Below are 19,605 nucleotides of genomic sequence, written 5' to 3'. Positions count from 1 at the left end.
CATGGAAAAAAATGGTCTAAGTCGATGCGAATAGAGCATTAGTTGGAGCGGGAGCTCGGATTTTGTTCTACGGTTACGAAACACTATTTCGGAACAAGATTCAAGCTGAGTTCATATAGTGGGACAAGATTGACTAGACCAGGTTTTTATTCATTTTCCTGTGTTAACTTATCATGTTTTTCGTGAACTCAGTGTATGAAGTACGAATGGGTGATTTGGTTTCCTGTGGTTTTGGTTCTAGGGAAAAAATTCCGTTCCTTTTTTTTTTTAAATAACTTATATTTTTAAACGGGTGATTAATTTATGACTTGTTTATTAAAAGGGTAGGTTTGAGTTTAGCTACTAGTCACTCATTAAGAAACGGGTCAACCCGAACCCAAACCCATTTAACCCCGATTAACCCCGACCCATTTATGACCCGCCCGAATCTGGCCCGTTAACCCATTTTGCCACCCCTATTTCTCATAAAAAAAGAAAACCATCTCACTTGCATTACAAAAAAGAAATGCAATTTAATGATCGTGATTAATACGTTAAAAAATTTACGTAATTAATTATACAAGGATTCTCCAGCCACCTTCCGTCGGGGTGCATGAGAGTTGCAAAAAGGCATCCATTTTCTTTTTAATTTTGATTAATTTGGGGTAGAATTAATTAAGAACAAAACAAAGAAGGAAATAAACCACCATCTAGTAGACAAAAGAAGCAACACACTTCATTTATTTTTTTTAAAAGAAGGGTAAATTTATAAAAGGAACGATAAACAAGAAACTTAAACCCTCCCGAACGAAAGAGAAGAACAAAGAGGGGAGAGGTGAGTAATATTACCCTCCTAAATCATACCAAATATAAGAAAAATCTTACCAATCTAGAAAGGACAAAAGGGAGTTGGACATAATCCAAAGATACAAATTTGATAGACATTTATCATACACTTTCGTGATTGTGGAGTAGTTTTTCTTAATGATTCTTTCATTCATTTCCTTCCATATTTCCCAATAGATGACTACTGGAACAACTACTTTCAACCTTTTAAGAATCCATTTGAGCTTTGAAAAATTCCATGCTAAAAATATTGATTTTAGGGTGTTTAGCATGATCATGTTGCTGCTGATTCTCTGACACACAATAGCTCAAATCTGCTTGCTAAAAAGACAATATATGAGAATGTAATCAATTCCTTCACTTTCCTTCTTACATAAGACACACATAAAGGTCATCATCCAACCTCTTTTTTACAGATTGTCTGTTGTAAGAATTCTTTTTTTTTTTCTTTAATTGTAAGTCAGCAGAAGACGCTCACCTTTGAAGGGATGATAGAGTTCCACTACTGATTGTATGGGATTTTAAAATTGTTGCAATTGTTCCCGCCTGTAAGTTGATTGTAGAGGTTAGATAACGTGAAGGCTTGAGATGCAGTGAGGTTCTAGGGACATAAATCTTCTCCCCTATGTTGACATTGTTGAGGCTAACATTATTTATTATTGGAGCCTCTCTTACAAGTAAAACATTTATTAATTGAATGCAAATACGAGTATGACAACCAGGCTATAATGATTCAAGAATAAATTCCCTTTTAATTTCAGACACATGGATAAATTGCTTATGGTGGTTTAGTTGAGAAAAACCTAGCATTTTACATGAAAATTTTTTGAAGAGGCATATAACTAAATTAAAATTAGTTCAGTTGTATATTCATTTTTATGCTAAAGTTTATAAATTTTTTTAAATAATTAATTATCCTTCTTATACAATTGAGTAGTCTTTAAACTTACTTGACTCTTTCCATTTGAAGTTGTACTTAGCCTGCAATGACAAAAAAATAAATTTATTCAACAATTGTTATTTCTTTTAAAGACATAAAATTAATTAAAAAAATAAATTTAATGAAAACCAATATCTCTTATATATCAAGGATTGAGATACACCACGTAAATAGAAAAAGAAAAAAAAATGACGCTATTTGGCAATCATATATCTCAATTAATTACAAAAACAATGGCCGGCCTTCTTTGTTATTATTTTTCTACCAAAGAGACAATGGCTGGCTTTCTTTGTTCCCCCCATCATATATAAGAACTGCAAGGAGCTGCACCCATTTGCAGACTTCAACAAAGAGAGAGAGAGAGAGAGAGAGAGAGAGAGAGAGAGAGAGAGAGAGAGAGAGAGAGAGAGAGAGAGAGAGTGCTAATATGGGACTATGGGAGTCCATTGTATGATGCCTCAACCGTATTGGTAACGGTTACTGAAACCGTCACTAATATCCTACTATTAGTGACGAATTTGAATCCTTCACTAATAATTTTGTCACTAAAAATTAGCTTTTTTGTAGTGTCCTTTTGAGCTCCGGTTTGCACCGTTGGCTTCGTCTTGACGAGATGAACGTGATGTTGGCCTCAAAATTTAATTTCGAGACACTAGACAAGGCTATGTTTTTGGTGAATTTCTCCAATCTGGTGTTTCTACTCCGAACCAGACTCAGATACCACTTGTTAGGAATTTGTAAGCAATAAACACACGTTAGGGAAATAAGACACACCAAAAATTACGTGGTTTGGTCTAAATTGACCTACGTCCACGGAACACACCACAATCCACTATGATATCAGAAGAAAATACAAACTCTCTCTACTCTCTTTGCTCTCTTTGCACTCTTCCTCGTGTTTTTTTCTTTTTTCGCACACATTTTTCACTCACACACATCTCTCTATTTATAGATGGCTTGAGGAATTACATTAAATGGTGATGGAGGAATTATAATAAATGGTGATGGAGGAATTATAATAAATCGGTAATCAATAGCTACGGACATAGCTCAACGCGGCTTGCACCAGCTTGCATGCGGCACCGCGGCTTTGGCTCCCGCTACTCAATACCTCCAACCTCTTTTTTAGCAGAATGTCTCTTGTAAGAATTTTTTTTTTTTTTTTAATTGCAAGCCAGCAGAAGACGCTGGCCTTTGAAGGAATGAAAGAGATCCACTACTGATTGTATAAGATTTTAAAATTGTTGCAATTGTTCTCGCTTGTAAGTTGATTGTAGAGGTTAGATAATGTGAAGGCTGGAGATGCAGTGAACATCTAGGGACATAAATCTTTTTCTCCCACTATTTATGTTGACATTGTTGAGGCTAACACTATTTATTATTGGAGCCTCTCCTACAAGTAGGACATTTTTCAGACTGCCGCAGCCTTATACACTGTCACGGCCAGGGCACTTTAATTCTCACGTACAAAGTTTCAAATTTACCATACAAATTTTTAATATATAAAAAAAAAAAAAAAAAAAAGGAAAGACCGAAACAAAAACCAAATTTTACAGGATAATCAATAATTTGCTCCTCTCAAATTTTTTTCCCAAACAAGAAAGTGAAGATAAACACTTTTTTTTTTTTTTTGAAAGGTAAGTGAAGACAAACCTGTACTGCAGAAGCAGCGCACCATGCACCAACGCTTCGCGGGAGGGCAGCATGCCTACTGACTTGCGCGGTTCCTGACTAGTTTATTTCCAACCTACTTTCACAAACGAGAAATCCAATTAACCCCGCAGTACATAGTGCCCCCGATTCCGAATATTATACATGCACTAATCTCAGCATAATCAGCTCTTCTAATTAATCACCTAATTAAAACTTCACTAATCAACTTATCATCTACTCATTACTTTTTTTAATAGAATACCAATTTATATTAAAAGAGCGAGAAGCAAGAGGCTTCAACCCTCCCTCTCCAAGAAAAATACAATAGAATCATCCATATTATTATTAACTAATTAATTCGACTCTCGATAAAGAGAAATGTGAACAATTAGCTATGCCTTTCACTCTCTCACCTGGTCGTCTGCTATTGCTACTATACTACTCTATTAACTCCCCAACCCGCAAATATTTGGGACTACTCTCTCTCTCTCTCTCTCACCGTGAATTACTTGAAATTGTCATTAATGGTGATCGTGAGAAAAGCCCCACCCCTTCCACTCCGGAAGCTCATCTTTCTCTCCCGGCCAAAAATCATCCTCAGCCCCTTCTGTATTATTACGGCTACTGCTCTCCGCTGCACCTGCAAAATGTATTTTCTTTCAAACTAAAATAAAATTTTATCCAAAGCGAGGAATGGGTGTAAATACACACACATTTTTGTTATATTTTTTTTCTTGAAAAGCTAACTTACTAAGCGGCTTGAATGAAATACAAGAAAGATAATGGAGGAGTTGGGTGGAAGCAGGCAAGAGTAACCTGTAGTATTATTTATTTCCGCATTCTCGTTTGGCGTGCTTTCCAATTCCACGTGCTCCGCCTCCTCGTAGTCCGACAATGGGAAGTTGAGCTTCGCCCTGGCCCCGTGAAACTTGATCGCCGCCCTGTCGTAGGCCCTGGCCGCTGCCTCCTCAGTCGTGAACGTCCCCAGCCACACCCCCGCCGCCCGCTGCGGGTCCCTTATCTCCGAGGCCCACTTCCCCCAGGTCCGCTGCCGCACTCCCCTGAACCTCTTGTTCTTGTTGTACTTCCTCCTCTCTCCTCTCGCCGGAGCCGAGAACATCTGGCAACCCAGGCAGGCCTCCAATCCGCATTCCTCACACGTGGCAGCTTCAGGGACCGATAACACCGCTTCTTCGCTGCGAGCTGCCCCGCTGGAGGAGGCCGCGGTTTGATGCTGGGTGGGGCCGTCTACGCCATGGCCGGAGATGACGAGCTCGAGGGCGTAGACCATGATGGTAAACTCCATCTCGGAAGTGAGATGCGGCAGCCGGTGTCCTTCGATCCGGTCGAGGTCGTGGGCATTTGGGAATGTGTGCATTCTCACTCATCCAGTTGGGTGGCACCTGAGTTTTGGCATTCGGCCATGGCGGGAAGGCTGAGGCCTTTTAAAGGAGGGGGAAGTCAACGTGGCTGACAGCTGGAACCCCCATTGTACGCGGAATGCTGAGACAGCTGTTAGAGAAGGATGGGGGCGTTTCCGGCACGTGAGAGAAGTGGTGGGGCCGGGGGCAGTTAATGGACAGATGTAGAGATCGGGCGGCGGCAGTAGGGACAAGAAGTGAATCGGATAGCGGAGAGAGGTGCCAGGTAGATATTGCCGGCCACACGGCGGGTTGACTGTTCCAGGATAGGGGTGGGGCAGGGGGAAGAGTACATGGAGTTGGAGATGAGCTAGAATCACAACAGAAAAGTCAGCATCTTTGGAATCTTTGACCCTGAGAGAATAGTGTTTTACTCCGCGAATTGTAAGATTGGATTGGCGTCTGTCGCAGTCCATGGACTTTCTGTGCTCATGTCGAATAGTGTACTCATGCATGACGTTTTCCAGATTCCACAACGGATCAATTAATTCCCCTCTTTATTGCCCTGTGATTTTTTAAAAATTTATTTTTTATTTTTTATTTTTTATTTTTTATTTGTCAAATAATTATTAAAATATCATATTATTTTGAATTTAAAGTTTATATAAAGAAATTATAAAAAAAAAAGCATTTTTAAATTTTTTTTGTATATTTTTAATTTCTTAATGTGCTTGGAAATATAAAATTTACATTTTTAATTTGAATTTATGAAGATTTAAAATAAATATATATAATTTTATATTATATTTGTCTAACTCATAGCATAAATCCAAATCTAAATCTCAAAATTCATAATTGCAAGTATAATTTTTAAAATATTAGAGAACAAATTATATTTATTTAATTATTTTAAAATTTTTAAAAATATAAAAATAAAAAATATATAAATTTTGCATAATTTAACAAATTTCTCATTTTCTATCTTTTTAATACAAAATAAAAAGTCTACCCTTAAGTTTCACCAAATGGGATTAGCTCTATACATGAATCCATTTTCATCAATTTACAAGTTAGATAAATGAATTTTTACCCTTTTATTAAAATAAACTAATTTTACAATTCTTGTCGAACATGATGTCATATCACGATGTACCCCGTAAGTATCTAAGTATCCATTTGACGGCTTCCCGATGCTGCCTTCCTAGATTAGAGAGAAACTTGCTCATCACGCTTACCGCATGAGCCAAATCCGGCTTCGTACATACCATGACATACATTAAACTCTCTACAGCACTAGCACAGGGGACCTTTGACATGTCCCGAATTTCCTCATCCGAACTTGGGTAATCTGCAATAGACAACTTAAAATAATTCGCTAGAGGTGTACATACCGGTCTTGCATCAGCCATGCTAAACCTCTCTAACACCTTTTGCACATAACCGCCTTGAGATAGCCATAATCTCCCTACACTACAGTCTCGGCGAATCTCCATCTCAAGTATTTTCTTAGCTGAACCAAGATCCTTCATGTCGAATTCCTTATGCAACATGTCCTTTAACTGATTCACCTTAGTTAAATCTCTTGCAGCTATCAACATATCATCGACACACAATAATAAGAAAATAAGTGAGCTATACCTCCGGGGGCTTGCTGAGAAAGGCGAGTACTTTAATAGATAGTTTCTTGGTATCAGTGTAAAGGGATGCTACTTGTATGGGCGGGTAATGATCCCGATCCTTGGAAACCTTCACCTTTAATAAAAATAAAGATATCTATACTAGTGGCGAGGTAATTCTTCGCCCGAGGGCTTATTGAGTAAAGTGAGTACTCTAGTAGGTATCTTTTACGTACTAGAGCAGAGGAAAGCTACTTGTATGGGCGAATAATCTTTCCTATCCTCGGGGACTTTCGCCTGCATAAAAATTTTGTACTTGCGCATATTAGATGTGTGTATAATATCAAATGTTAGTGATGTTATTAATGATGCGTTTTCTCAGCTGTTATTGATATTATATGAGAAACAATTTTTATATATATATTGAAACTCATCTGTCACACACTGTTATAATTTATTTCCACCCTTACTGAAAAGTGTCTCATCCTAGTGGATTATCAACATTTCAGGTTCTTCTGGAGATTGAGCTTGAAGGCTTGGGTTGAGATTGTTTTTGGTAGTTTTTTTTTTTTTAGGTATTGTAGATACGGATATTTGGATGTCGTAGTGTTCATTTTTGGGATGCTATATAGAACTCTGGTATTTATTTGAGGTTATTTATTTATATTCCGCTGCCTGTATGTTAATTATGGTATCAAAGATGGAGGATTGAACAGCGTAGCACTCGGGTCCCACCTGGTGGGTTCGGGACGTCACATGCTACACGTGTATGTTCACACTCATAACTTAATCATTTTACATACACGTTGTAATATCAAATAAGATATGATTTGTGATGAATCGGTAAATGTTTAAATTAGTTAAAAAGTTTTAAAATCCAATTCACCCCCCTCTTGGAATCACACTATTTCTAACAACTTTAATATGGTGATTACTTAACATAAAATCATTAATTCCATACTCTTGAAATATATATCCGACATTTGATTAGTCCAGGTAGATATTGCCGGCCACACGGCGGTTGGACTGTTTCAGGATAAGGGGAACAGTACATGCAAGCTGGAGATGAGCTAGAATCGCAACAGAAAAGTCAGCATCTTTGGAATCTTTGACCCTGAGAGAATAGTGTTTTACTCCGCAAATTGTAAGATTGGATTGGCGTCTGTCGCTGTCCATGGACTTGCTGTGCTCATGTCGAAAAGTACTCGTGCATGGCGTTTTCCAGATTCCACAACGGGTCAATTAATTCCCCTCTTTATTGCCCTGTGATTTTTTAAAAATTTATTTTTTATTTTTTATTTTTTAATTGTCAAATAATTATTAAAATATCATATTATTTTGAATTTGAAGTTTATATAAAGAAATTATAAAAAAAAAAGAAGCATTTTTTTAATTTTTTTTATATTTTTAATTTCTTAATGTGCTTGGAAATATAAAATTTACATTTTTAATTTGAATTTATGAGGATTTAAAAATAAATATATATAATTTTATATTATATTTGTGAAGCATAAATCCAAATCTAAATCTCAAAATGCATAATTGCAAATATAATTTTTAAAATATTAGAGAACAAATTATATGTATTTAATTATTTTAAAATTTTTAAAAATAAAAAAATAAAAAATATACAAATTTTGCATAATTTAACAAATTTCTTATTTTCTATCTTTTTAATACAAAATAAAAAATCTACCCTTAAGTTTCACTAAGTGGGATTAGCTCCATACATGAATCCATTTTCATCAATTTACAAGTTAGATAAATGGATTTTTACCCTTTTATTAAAATAAACTAATTTTACAATTCTTTAAAAAATTTAAAATGTAGAGTAAAAAAATATTTTTACAACTAAATATACTTTTAAATTCTTAAATTAAACTTTGTTAAATTAAATACATACAATGTGCCTTGTACACAATTATTAATAACCACTACACGTGTACAATGAAAAATTTTATAATTAAGATATCTTTTTAGGAACAATATCCACAACAAATCAAGTCTGTCTCACTAGTGGAATGACTTTATGAATCATTTTTAGCCAATTCATGTGATTATGGATAACTTTCTTCGATAAGTTCAAGCTTGTTAAATACTTACTCATTATCATATTTCAAGTTATTTTAAGTCTATCCCTACCCTTTTCTACTACTGTCCCTCACAGTAATTAAATCACTCTTCCTCATTAGGGCACTATATGACTTATATTGTAAGTACTCAAACTATCTGAATATCCATTCTTTATCTTATCTTTTACAGGAGTTACGCCTAACTTACCGTCTAATTTATTTTAGTATTTTTGTATATCAAAATTAATTTGAACTCATCAATTAACTAATATTTTAGTTAATCAACGATTTATCTGATCCAAATTGATTCTCAAAAAGAAGTTTTTTAAAAAAAAAAAAAAATCTTTTACTTGAATTTTGATTTAGTGTGTCCAATTACATTTTATTTATATATACCAATGACTCAAAAATATGTGTACGTACTATTTTATAATTTTATAGTTTTCTATGTGGAGGGAGGAAGAAAGATGGAAGAAGAAAGTCGAGCAGGTGTAATTTCTGTACTTTGAGAACGAGAATCCGTGGTTTGCAAGTTTTTATATATATATATATGAACATTAGAAATCATAATTGAACCAAAATTGAAAATCATTAAAAAGATGAATTGGAACTGATTTGAACAAATAGATAACTAGTTCGAATTTTAAAACTAATTTTATTTTTAAATATTTTTTCTCAGCCCTACTTGCAGCTGTTTATCGGAAGATTTGAAGGGGAAAAACCAAAGCTATTTTAAGAATGAGGCCTTGAAGTTGAGAAGATTTTTTTTTTTTTTTTGACTTATTCATTTTCCTTTCGTTTGATTCATTGTTTCTTCTCTGATTTTGCTTGTTTGTTGATTTTTAATTTTTATTTATTCTTATTAGTACGGCTTGTATGGTTGGATTAAATTATATATACCTTTTAAAAAATAGTTTTCATTTCAACTAATTATTAAAAATATTTGAAATCACTTTTCACTTTTTAACTAATTGAATTACTTTAGAATTTGGGCAGATTTTTATATAATTTTTTCTTTATAACTCACATATATTATTTTTAATGTTTTAGATTATCAAAGTGTCATTTTATCCTTTGCGGGTAGGTAATTTCTGTTTTAAAACTAAAAGAGAGTAACTATTTGTCCTTTCCTCCTTTTCTTAAAATGAACAACCAATAATAATATTTCTAGAACATATGACTACTTTTTGTGTATTTTTAAATGTCTCAATTACTCTAACCTAGTGTATGGAAGTATATGATTTTTGAGTTTTGAACTTAAATTTATGTGATTTTAGACTAAATGTAATACACAATTATATTGAATCTCATTCAAGTTCACAAAAATTCAAATTCAAAACTTGAAATTTGCACTCATGAACAGTAGTACTACTTAAGAAATTGTTACCGTAGATACCCTATTTTGCCTGAGGTCTTATCTAGTAAAATCTTAAAGAGATCGATAAACATATATATATATATATATATATATATATATATATATATATATAGTTAATTATTTTTTAAAATTTATTAGTACAATAAAAAAATATTAAAAAAAAAGAAAAAAAAAAAACATATCCATTTTGGTGGGTTAGTCTTCCGATGTAGGTACCTGCACACAGATAAAAAGGGGCTAGCAATGTAAATGAAAAAAATCAAAATAAAAATCAACCAATTTGTTTTAAAATTGATTGACCAATCAAAATTAACTGGTGATTCTGCCCCCCTAAGCTTAAATAAAGCTCTTCAGAGGAATGGAGGGGGAGAAGAAAATTAATATTGAGAAAAAATAAAATGGCTCTGCCAGTGGGAAAAGAAAGAGGAGTAGTTGCGACTTACTGAGAAGCAGCAAAGAGAAGAGAGCAAAGGAAAAATCAGAGGAGAAAAATCTCAAGAAGGGAGAGCTCTACTAATAAAGATCGTGGCTGGAGGAAAAAAAAAAAAAAAAGGCTAAGGGTGAGATTGGGAGATTTAAAAGACAAGGCAAGACTCTGGCAAGTGGGAGAAGAAAGAGGAGTAGCTGGAAGTTATTAAGATGTAGCAAAGAGAAGAGAGCAAAGGAAAAACCAAAGGAGAAGAATCTGAAAAATGGAGAGCTTTGCTGATAAAGACCATGGCTGGAGAGAAAAATGTCTAAAAGGTAAGTACTCTCAATTTCTCATGTATGCATAAGATTCTAGTCATTTTGATTAAAGTTGAGTTTGATTGAGCAAATGTTGCATAATGGTAGTTAAGAAATTAATAGGGATAATTGTGTGATAAAATCAATTTGCGGAATTTCAAAATGTGTTTGATTTGTAAAATTAGAATTGATTTTTGAGTATTAACCCTAATTCTCCATTCAATTTGAGTATTAACCCTAATTCTTCATTCAATCCTTAAAAAAAAAAAAGATGTTATTGGCACACGTGTCACCGTATGAACTGTAACACGTGACACAACCAAGACTGTGCGTTCAAGGAGTGACGTTGCGCAATCCTAGCCATCCAAATTATGTTTTCTCTAAACAGTCAGATCGTTGCCAAGTTAGCAATCTATATCCAGTTCCCAACACTCATTGCTCTTTACCATGTGGCAGGTGACATCAAGCCGATATAATCATACCATGTATTATCTCCAAATTTCAAAAAAAAAAAACAAATTGTTCGATTGTTGCCATGTATCACCTTGTGTGGTTGGCACGTGATGACAACCCCATCCCTGCACCGCCCTGCTTTTTTAAATTTTATTAATTTATTTTTAACTTGTTTTTAATTCAAAAAATTGGGAAAATAGTAAAAAAATAGAAAAAAAATCAAGAAAAATAAAAAAAATTCTTTGCGTCATTTTTAACTTAGGAAACCAAAAAAAGGTGGAAAAAAAAATACCAAAAGTAAATAAAATGGACAAAATTCTGTTAAAATCCCCAAAAAATTTGTAAATTTTTTTTTAAAATTCCAAAAAAAATCTTGGAAGATCCTTTTTGCTTGAATTTGATGCATTAATGCGATCATTTGTTTGTTTAATACTTATATATACCATGTTTTGTGTGCGTGTGCATATGTATGTCTCAATTGTAAAACAAAGGGTAAAGAGGTATTTCAGACCTCACCTATAACAGTTTTGAGGGAGTTTATCTAATAAAATTTCCTCCTTTAGAGGTCTTATTAGATATTCTTAAATCACACTTAATTTTGTATTTTTTTTCTTGAAATTTCAATATTTATTGGATTGTTTAGGAGTCAATTAAGGACCATATGATTCAAGTTGGGATAATTCATAGTTAATTTGGTACCGTTCATTGAACATGTGTATAGGGGGTGCTAATACCTTCCCCTCGCATAACTGTACTTCTGATCCCAATTTTGGTAAAAACAAACCCAAACTGTTAGTTCTTTAGCCTTAGGATTAGTTTAGAAACCAATCAATGAGTACTAATTAGATGAACTAACCAAACCTAAAAAAAAATAATAGTTTAGTGGCAGTTCCATCGAACCATCAATATTATTATTACCCATCGCCATTTCAGACCCTTTTTCGGGACGTTGTGATAATTACGGTACATAAAATATCAACAATAGAAAACTAAATGCCACAAAAAAGGACTTGAGAGGAGAGGTAAAACATTTCATTTTATACTATACACCAATTTTTTTTTACATTTTCTCCATCTCAACTTTAATATCAGACAAGACTTTTAGAAACCATCAAGATTCCCTAAAATATTTTTTTCTTTATTAATTGCAAATGATCCTTACGTATTGTGGACACAAATGGGATCTAATTTTTGGGATGAACAATGTGAGGACGATAAAACGCATATAAATGACAACAAATGAATTATATATTTAGAGTCCAACTCTTTACAAAATCGAACACGATTAGTAAGAGATTGCAATTCCGCTCTATTGTTAGTACCTGACTTAAATTTTTTAGAGAAAGCGGCTTTATTATTACCCGATGAGTCGCGGATGATACCACCACTACCACCACAAGAACCCGAATTTCCTCTACAAGAGTCATCTATATTTAGATTCAACTAATCTACTGGAGACTTTTCACTTGAAACTCTTCCAATAGTATCTTATCTATATGAGACAGAGAACCCTTCACGCCTTCTGCAATTCTTAGGAACCAAAACCTCATAAATAATCAAACTGCATTTCTCGACTAAGTCAACTAACAATCTTATATTATATTATTTTTGGACAGACAATTCTTAATTATATTAATTTTGGCCATTTTGGACATACACTTCTTTATTATATAGTTTAATAACTAAGCATGTCGCGGTGGGGTCTTGTTGGAGACTTCCACTGCCTATGCTGATGGAGAAAGAAGTTTGCATGGTACATGCAGGGGAGGTTGATCTTTAATTATACTTTATAGAAAAGTAAACGACCCCATTAAAGAGACATTCAATCAATTCGTGTTTTTTATTTTGTTTTGGTTTTTGCTTTTGGTATTAGATTTATGCATGTGATACACGTTACCGGACGGCCAGAGCGTAAAATGTTTTCACCTGTTCACATAAGCACCTGCTGCTCTTTATACTGATCATTTTAATTATTTAATAATCGAAGTTGATTAAATATACCTAGCTGCCTATTCTGCATTAATTTGATGAATTGAGGCTGCTGCCGAAGATTAATTTCAGGCCGCCGTTTTAATGACTTCACAAATATTAATTATTCAACAATTTAATTGATTAATGCGGAAATTTTTGTTTAAATATTGGATTTTTTTTTTTCCATTAATCATGTGGGGTGGGGGCTACATGATTTAGATTATGATAATATGGTCTCTACGAATATTGACTTTTTTATTTTTATTTTTATGTGACTGCTTACTTTTTCTTGAGAATAGTTTTTGTCGATTTAATTAATTTTTATTAGAATCAATGTCTTGAATTTATGATTTGCATTATTTGTAATTGTAAAATTGGTGCAAATATGATTCGACGATGATCGAATTGGAAGATTAGTGGCAACGAGGCGATCAGCGATGCAGAGATGCGCAGAGGAGACAATCAGATTAGTCCTCTGACGAGGACTTGAGTTCAGCCGCTCGGGGAGTGGATCGTAGCAGCGCACCAGAAGGAGGTAGCCAGAGTCGCGGCGCCCTAGGAATAAAATTAGACTATTAGGGTTTTATGTTTGAATCTTTGATCTCTCAGCATAGCAATGAGCAGATGGGTAGGTTACCGATTACCACCAATTTATAAGCCAAATAAACGGCGAGTGACCCCACCCGAGCCCGGCTGGACTCGTTTATAAACAGACGGGTCACGGGTGACTCGTTTTGCCAAGCCTATAATTTGTGTTGTAAAATGGACCTTCAACCGATTTCAGACATTTATACAATTAGTCCAACTAAATGGCTCAACCTCTCTCTCTCTCTCTCTCTCTCTCTCTCTCTCTCTCTCTCTCTCTCTCTCTCTCTCTCATTATTCCACTATCTTTGATCTAATTCTTTCTATTCCTTTCTTGTCTCATCTAATCTAAGTTTGTTCAATTTCCTCACTTATACCTCATTCTACGAATCCTTTCCTACAATAGTTTTTCCACAAAGTACCCCTTGTGCACTTAATAAGGAATTATCCCAAAACTTTTGACAAGGCTAGCATGCAATCCTATTTCCACATCATACCTATAACCATCATCTACATCTACATCGACCGTCAAAAGGTGTTTAGACACACATTTGCATTAAACACTATTGTTAGTAGTCATCGTGATTGTCGTGGTATTATTACTATCATTCATTATTATCATTATGAGTACTTTCAAAACGTAATGCGAAAGTCCAAACACAAAAAGAAAACCTTTATTTATTTATTTATTTATTATTTAAAAAAATGAAAAATATTAATATTTGAATAATGTAGAGATTTTTATTAAAATAAGGTTGAATTGAAGCCATATACTTGAAAGATTACAAAATTAATTTATTTTTCACGAGGGAACATTTTTGAAAAATGATTTTATTGATTTCATTTTAGTCACAATTAAAAGATACCAAATGTCGGGAGGGAAAAAAAATCAAAGTTGTAAGTTTGAATTTATTTTTCTATATTAACTTTTATTTCGTAATTCTTCAATCATTCATTAGAATTTCAATCTATCACGGTCGGATTTTAACTAAATAACCAAAATGCTCCTCCTAGTTCGGTATCTTAACTAGGATGACCAAAATGCCCTTTTCAATTTCCCATCTTAACCAAAAGGACCAATTAAATTAATTTCCAATGCTAACCAAAATGACCAAAGCATTACCTCACATAATTCCCCATCTTGACCAAGATGAGGAAAGCACCCCCTCCATGGATTTGACTAAAATGACCAAAGTGTGTCCTTATCAATTCATATGTTGACCATAAAAAGACCAAAAGACCTTTCTAATTTCCCACTTTATCAAGCATAACCAAAATACACCTTTACTCTTCTAAATCCTCTCTCTCAAATGCTTGCATTTTTTCAAAGTCCATTTTCAATTGGTAATGTGAACCTAATGCATTTTTTTCGAAATGCATTTTTTAATATTTTTTTCTCAATTCTTCTCTCAAACACACTTATGATTATAGTAACTATTCATAGAACGGGTTACGATAGGGTGCTAGTAAACTAACTATTCCTAAGATGTTAGCTAATTACCTTCTCAATATACACATGTACTCCCAAATCCTTTCTATCTTCTTTTTTGCTTTTTAAATATATGCAATGACATCATTATTTGTTTTAGTTTATTTAGCTTATTCTTTCTAGCTACTTATTGTCCAAGACAAAATTTGGTATCTATAGTATCAAACGACCGAATTCGATAAAAAAAACAAAGTCAAATGTTTAAGGGAAAATATCTCAAATTAAAGTTCATGTAGTACTTCAAAATAATCCAAAATAGCCTTAGCATTTTGTTTGTTGTTCCAAATAGGAATATAGTCTCCAATCTGGGAGATACTTAAGATAAAAGGTTTGATAATTCAATAATCTTTGATAAAGAGAATATACGCCAGCCTAAATGCAAGAGAGATAATATTTAAAGTCAGATATCATTAGGTTGTCCCAATATATTGAATTCGGCTACATATTATATACAAACTCAAAGTGAATCTATGAGCAAAGTAAAGAATGATGCGTAATGTGTAGTATGATTCAATGGAGAAAATGAACAAGTAATAAACTCAATTCCATTCAATCTGTTTTATTCTATTTCTACATACCAAACATACAATTAGTGTGTCTTGGAAAATTGTAATATTAGTTTGTTAGCCATATTGAAATAAATCATGTAATAATTTGATATGTGCTAATATTATCAAATTAGTTAATGTAGGAGACTCAAAAAGACTAGGAAGATGGCTGATAGAAAATATTTCACAAGAGGAAACCCGAACCCCACCCCCCCCCCCCCCCAAAAAAAATAAATTTCAAGCACAAAAATAATAATGTAGTTAGGAAATAATTGAATTTCTCAAAGAAGGAAGTTACTTAAAATAGACCAGTACAAAGAAATCAATACTAATAATTTAACTCAAGGTCTAGAAAATCATAGGGCAGGGCTTTGTGTCACGGTCCAACTATTTTCACACGTTTGTGAAGGGCTGTGCGGCGCTAGTTAAAGCACTCTTGCTTAACTAGTCAGCCTATCGTTTACCAACATTCATCCACGAAACACTTTCATTAACATTCATTCAGATAGCAGAAACAGTAATCAATTCATGAAAGCCGTGGCAAGCAAGTAGTAAACATTGAAGCAAACGTAATTCATTAAAAAATCCTCCATTGACATGGTGTACTTAGCGAGGGAGGCAAGTAGGCTAAGCACGTTGACAATTGCTAGTGAGTTTTACAATGACTGATGAACACTCACCCTCCCCTAAAGAGGTTTTTATGTAATTATCATCCTGACACTAGGCAATATCAAAGTGACCGAGGAGTCATACTGCCCTATTTGGCTTAAAAAGACTCTTCTAGTAGAAAATAACTCTACACTAGTATTTACATGATGGAAACCCATCCTAAGCACACGAGATAAGTAATCATAGGCAAGCATAATGCCCTGAACAATCTTAGCTCGTGACATTCTCCCCCACTTATGCAGTCGACGTCGTCGTAGACTTTTGGTGGTGGGTACACTTCAAATTTGTCCACGAACGGTTGAATATCTTCCGCATAAATCCAGCTGATTTCGTTGTCATCAAGGCATTTCCACTTCACTAGGAACTTCTGCCGCTTCTTCCTTGAGGCTATGAACTTTCTGTCTGTAAGGATCTCTTCAACTTCATGTCTATCAGGTTGCACTATCTTCAACTCTATTCTGTTGAACTGACTTCTGCTCAGGTCATTGGTGTTGGCATTGAACGGCTTGAGGTAGTTGACATGAAACTACAGTCTTCTCCCCTTATCTGCCCACTTCTTCATCTGCTTAAAAGCTTTCTCCATATAGGCTTAGGCAAACTTAGCATTGTGTCTCCCTTCACTGGGGAAGATGTACGCCCTGGGACTCTTTCGTCTATATGGCTCATCCAGTTTGTGAGGTAACAGCGGCAGTTGGCCTGTAACAAGCTCAAAAGGGCTCTTGTTGGTTGTTGAATGCCTTTGGGCGTAGCCACAGAAGAGAGCCATATCAAGTAGTTGCACGTCATTCTTCTGGTTGTCATTGACAAAATGACACAAGTACTCATCTAGGAGCTCTCTGAATCTCTTCATCTGTCCGCCTGTCTGTCGGTGAGAACTTGAAGAGATGTCAATATGTGACCTGAATATCCTAAAAAATTTTGTCAAGAAGTTGTCAGTGAACATTAAGTCTCGGTCACAAACACTACAAAAAATAAGGTTATTAGTGACGGTTTTCAATTAGTCGCTATACCTACCGTTACTAATACTTATTAGTGACGAATTTTTCAAACCGTCACTAAAAACCTGAGCCTGTCATTATAGATTCTACAACGAATCAACCAAAAATCATTACTATTGCTCCATTATTAGTAACGGTTTTAAAACTGTCACTAATGCTCTATTATTAGTGACGGTTTTAAAACCATCGCTAATGCTTTATTATTAGTGATGGTTCTAAAACTGTCACTATTGTTCTGTTATTAGTGACAGTTTTAAACCCGTCATAATTGCTTTATTATTAGTGACGATTTTAAAACCGTCACTAATGCTCTATTATTAGTGACGGTTTTAAAACCGTCACTATTACTCCATTATTAGTGACGGTTTTAGAACCGTCACTATTTCTAAAACCGTCACTATTACTCTGCAGAATCGTCACTTATGGATTTAGTGATGGTTTTAAAACCGTCACTAAAGCCATGGTATTAGCGACAATTTTGAAACCGTCACTAATACTTAAATTGGACAATTATTAGTGAATTTAATTTTTTTTTTCGAATTATTAATTCCTGTAAAAATCTATAATTAAATTACATTTTCTTATACATAACATTAAACCATAATTGCAATAAAATTCACAAATTATTCAAAATTCTAATTCAAATTTAAATACAAATATATTATACAAATTCAAATTCAAATTCAGATTCAAATACATTTATCCAAATTCAAATTTAAATACAAGTACATTATTCAAATTCAATTACATTTCGTCTATTCAAATAACAAAAAAAAGTGAAAAGTTGCATCCGTAGTGCATGACATCGTCTTGACGTTGTCACAGTTGCAAACCCTACAAATTAAGAATGTTAAAAAAATTAGTATACGTTTTTTGAAAAATTTTGGCAGCATTTGTCCTGTAAATATGACATTTTACATAGAGATATGCTCAAAACCTAGGTGTTTACAATAAATAGTTCACAATAATCCAACTAATAATGAATTTTGCGAGTGCACAGGAGCTTCATATATTAAGCATTAAATAATGTAACAGTCATATATTCATGACATATGAATTATGTGACAAAAAGTAAATCAAAGAACTATTTTAAAATTCGTTCGACCTTCTATCATGTAGGCTCATAACTCTACAATTACTCCCCCCATATGTAATTACTAAAATAAAAATAATATTGATTTATTGTTGTGTTGATCAGTATTCATGGACCTTAAAATTAAGAGATAAATGTTGTAATGTTTTTCATCAATTCAACGAGCAGCACTATATTTTGGATTATCTGAATCTGGCAAGCTTATTGCGGTGCTCAACAACACCCAATGGATTATACAACTACAAAGAAGACCCTTCAATGTATTTAAGTTCTAAAAACTAAAAAAAAATTTCTGTCCTAAGAGTTTGACAAGGACTGAAATTGCAGCCGAACCAGACCCATGTTCAAAATACAGGAAAGGTAAGATCAGATAAAAACCAAGCAAGGCTCAGTTTTGCAAAAATTATGATTAACATTTGTGAGGCCCAAAGAAGCGATAAGGGAAAACACATTTGACAAGTGAAAATTCCCACAACTCAACAGGCTATTATGTTAACCACAATGTAGAAGGATACAGAAGGTGTTGGTTTGTGGAATGGGAATGGGATCATGGTGCAGCAGATACTCAAAAATGAGGTGAGCTAAGTGTGAGCGTAGATAGGTGAAAAAAGTGTTATGGCATTTATATACTTAAGAGAGTATAGTTAGGCGTTTAGAAATTGAAAAAAGATTTTCTTTAATAAGTATGTTAATAATGACTGAAAGGAAAATTATGATGCAATAATGTTCTACTTTTATGATTAAAATAGATGTCATATAGAAAAAAAATATTGAATTAAAACTTTGGAGCACTTGATTTAATCTCTTGGAACGAAAATGTAGCATGTTTTGGACTGTTCATACCAATTTGCAGTTCACTAGAATGTTAGCATCTTGCAAAAGAATAACTCAACACTATTAACTGAAGTTTGTTGATATTCTCAAGTTAATTTCACCCACCTAGGAAGCCATATCAAAAAGGATGAGGATCAAGATAATCAAACAAACTCATTCAGAGAATGATGTCTTCAACCACATCATCACACAATCAGGAAGAGAAGGATGCATCAAAATCTCTTTCCTCCTTTAAAATTCACTAGCATCATAGGGAGTCTCAGGCATAACATAGCCTTCTCATATCAATATAAATCATCAAGATATGGATTCTTCACAAACAACTTTAATCAGCCCAATTCACCAAGGTACTAGGCATAGTAGGTAGGAAGACATTTAACTTTTCATGAGGAAA

At 33.9% G+C, this 19,605-nt stretch overlaps 1 protein-coding gene across 2 annotated transcripts in view; it reads right to left on the bottom strand.

The window, feature by feature from the left end:
- Positions 1 to 3,738: 3,738 nt before the first annotated feature.
- Positions 3,739 to 19,605, bottom strand: part of LOC131166394 (ethylene-responsive transcription factor ERF109-like) — a 33,332-nt gene continuing 17,465 nt past the window's right edge. Inside the window, exons 1-2 of one of the 2 annotated variants that reach the window (XM_058124913.1) lie at positions 4,235 to 4,832; positions 3,739 to 4,058 (exon numbers count right to left, since the gene is read on the bottom strand). In XM_058124913.1, coding sequence (XP_057980896.1) covers positions 3,940 to 4,058; positions 4,235 to 4,796 — 681 coding nt within the window. In that variant the 5' untranslated portion in view covers positions 4,797 to 4,832 and the 3' untranslated portion in view covers positions 3,739 to 3,939. Of the gene's footprint in view, positions 4,059 to 4,234; positions 4,833 to 19,605 lie in introns of those variants that run through there. The other variant, XM_058124929.1, reaches the window with a different exon arrangement.

Source organism: Malania oleifera, chromosome 1, assembly GCF_029873635.1.
Source record: "Malania oleifera isolate guangnan ecotype guangnan chromosome 1, ASM2987363v1, whole genome shotgun sequence".
NCBI classification, from domain to species: Eukaryota; Viridiplantae; Streptophyta; class Magnoliopsida; order Santalales; family Ximeniaceae; genus Malania; species Malania oleifera.
This window is presented reverse-complemented; position numbering and strand designations above follow the sequence as displayed.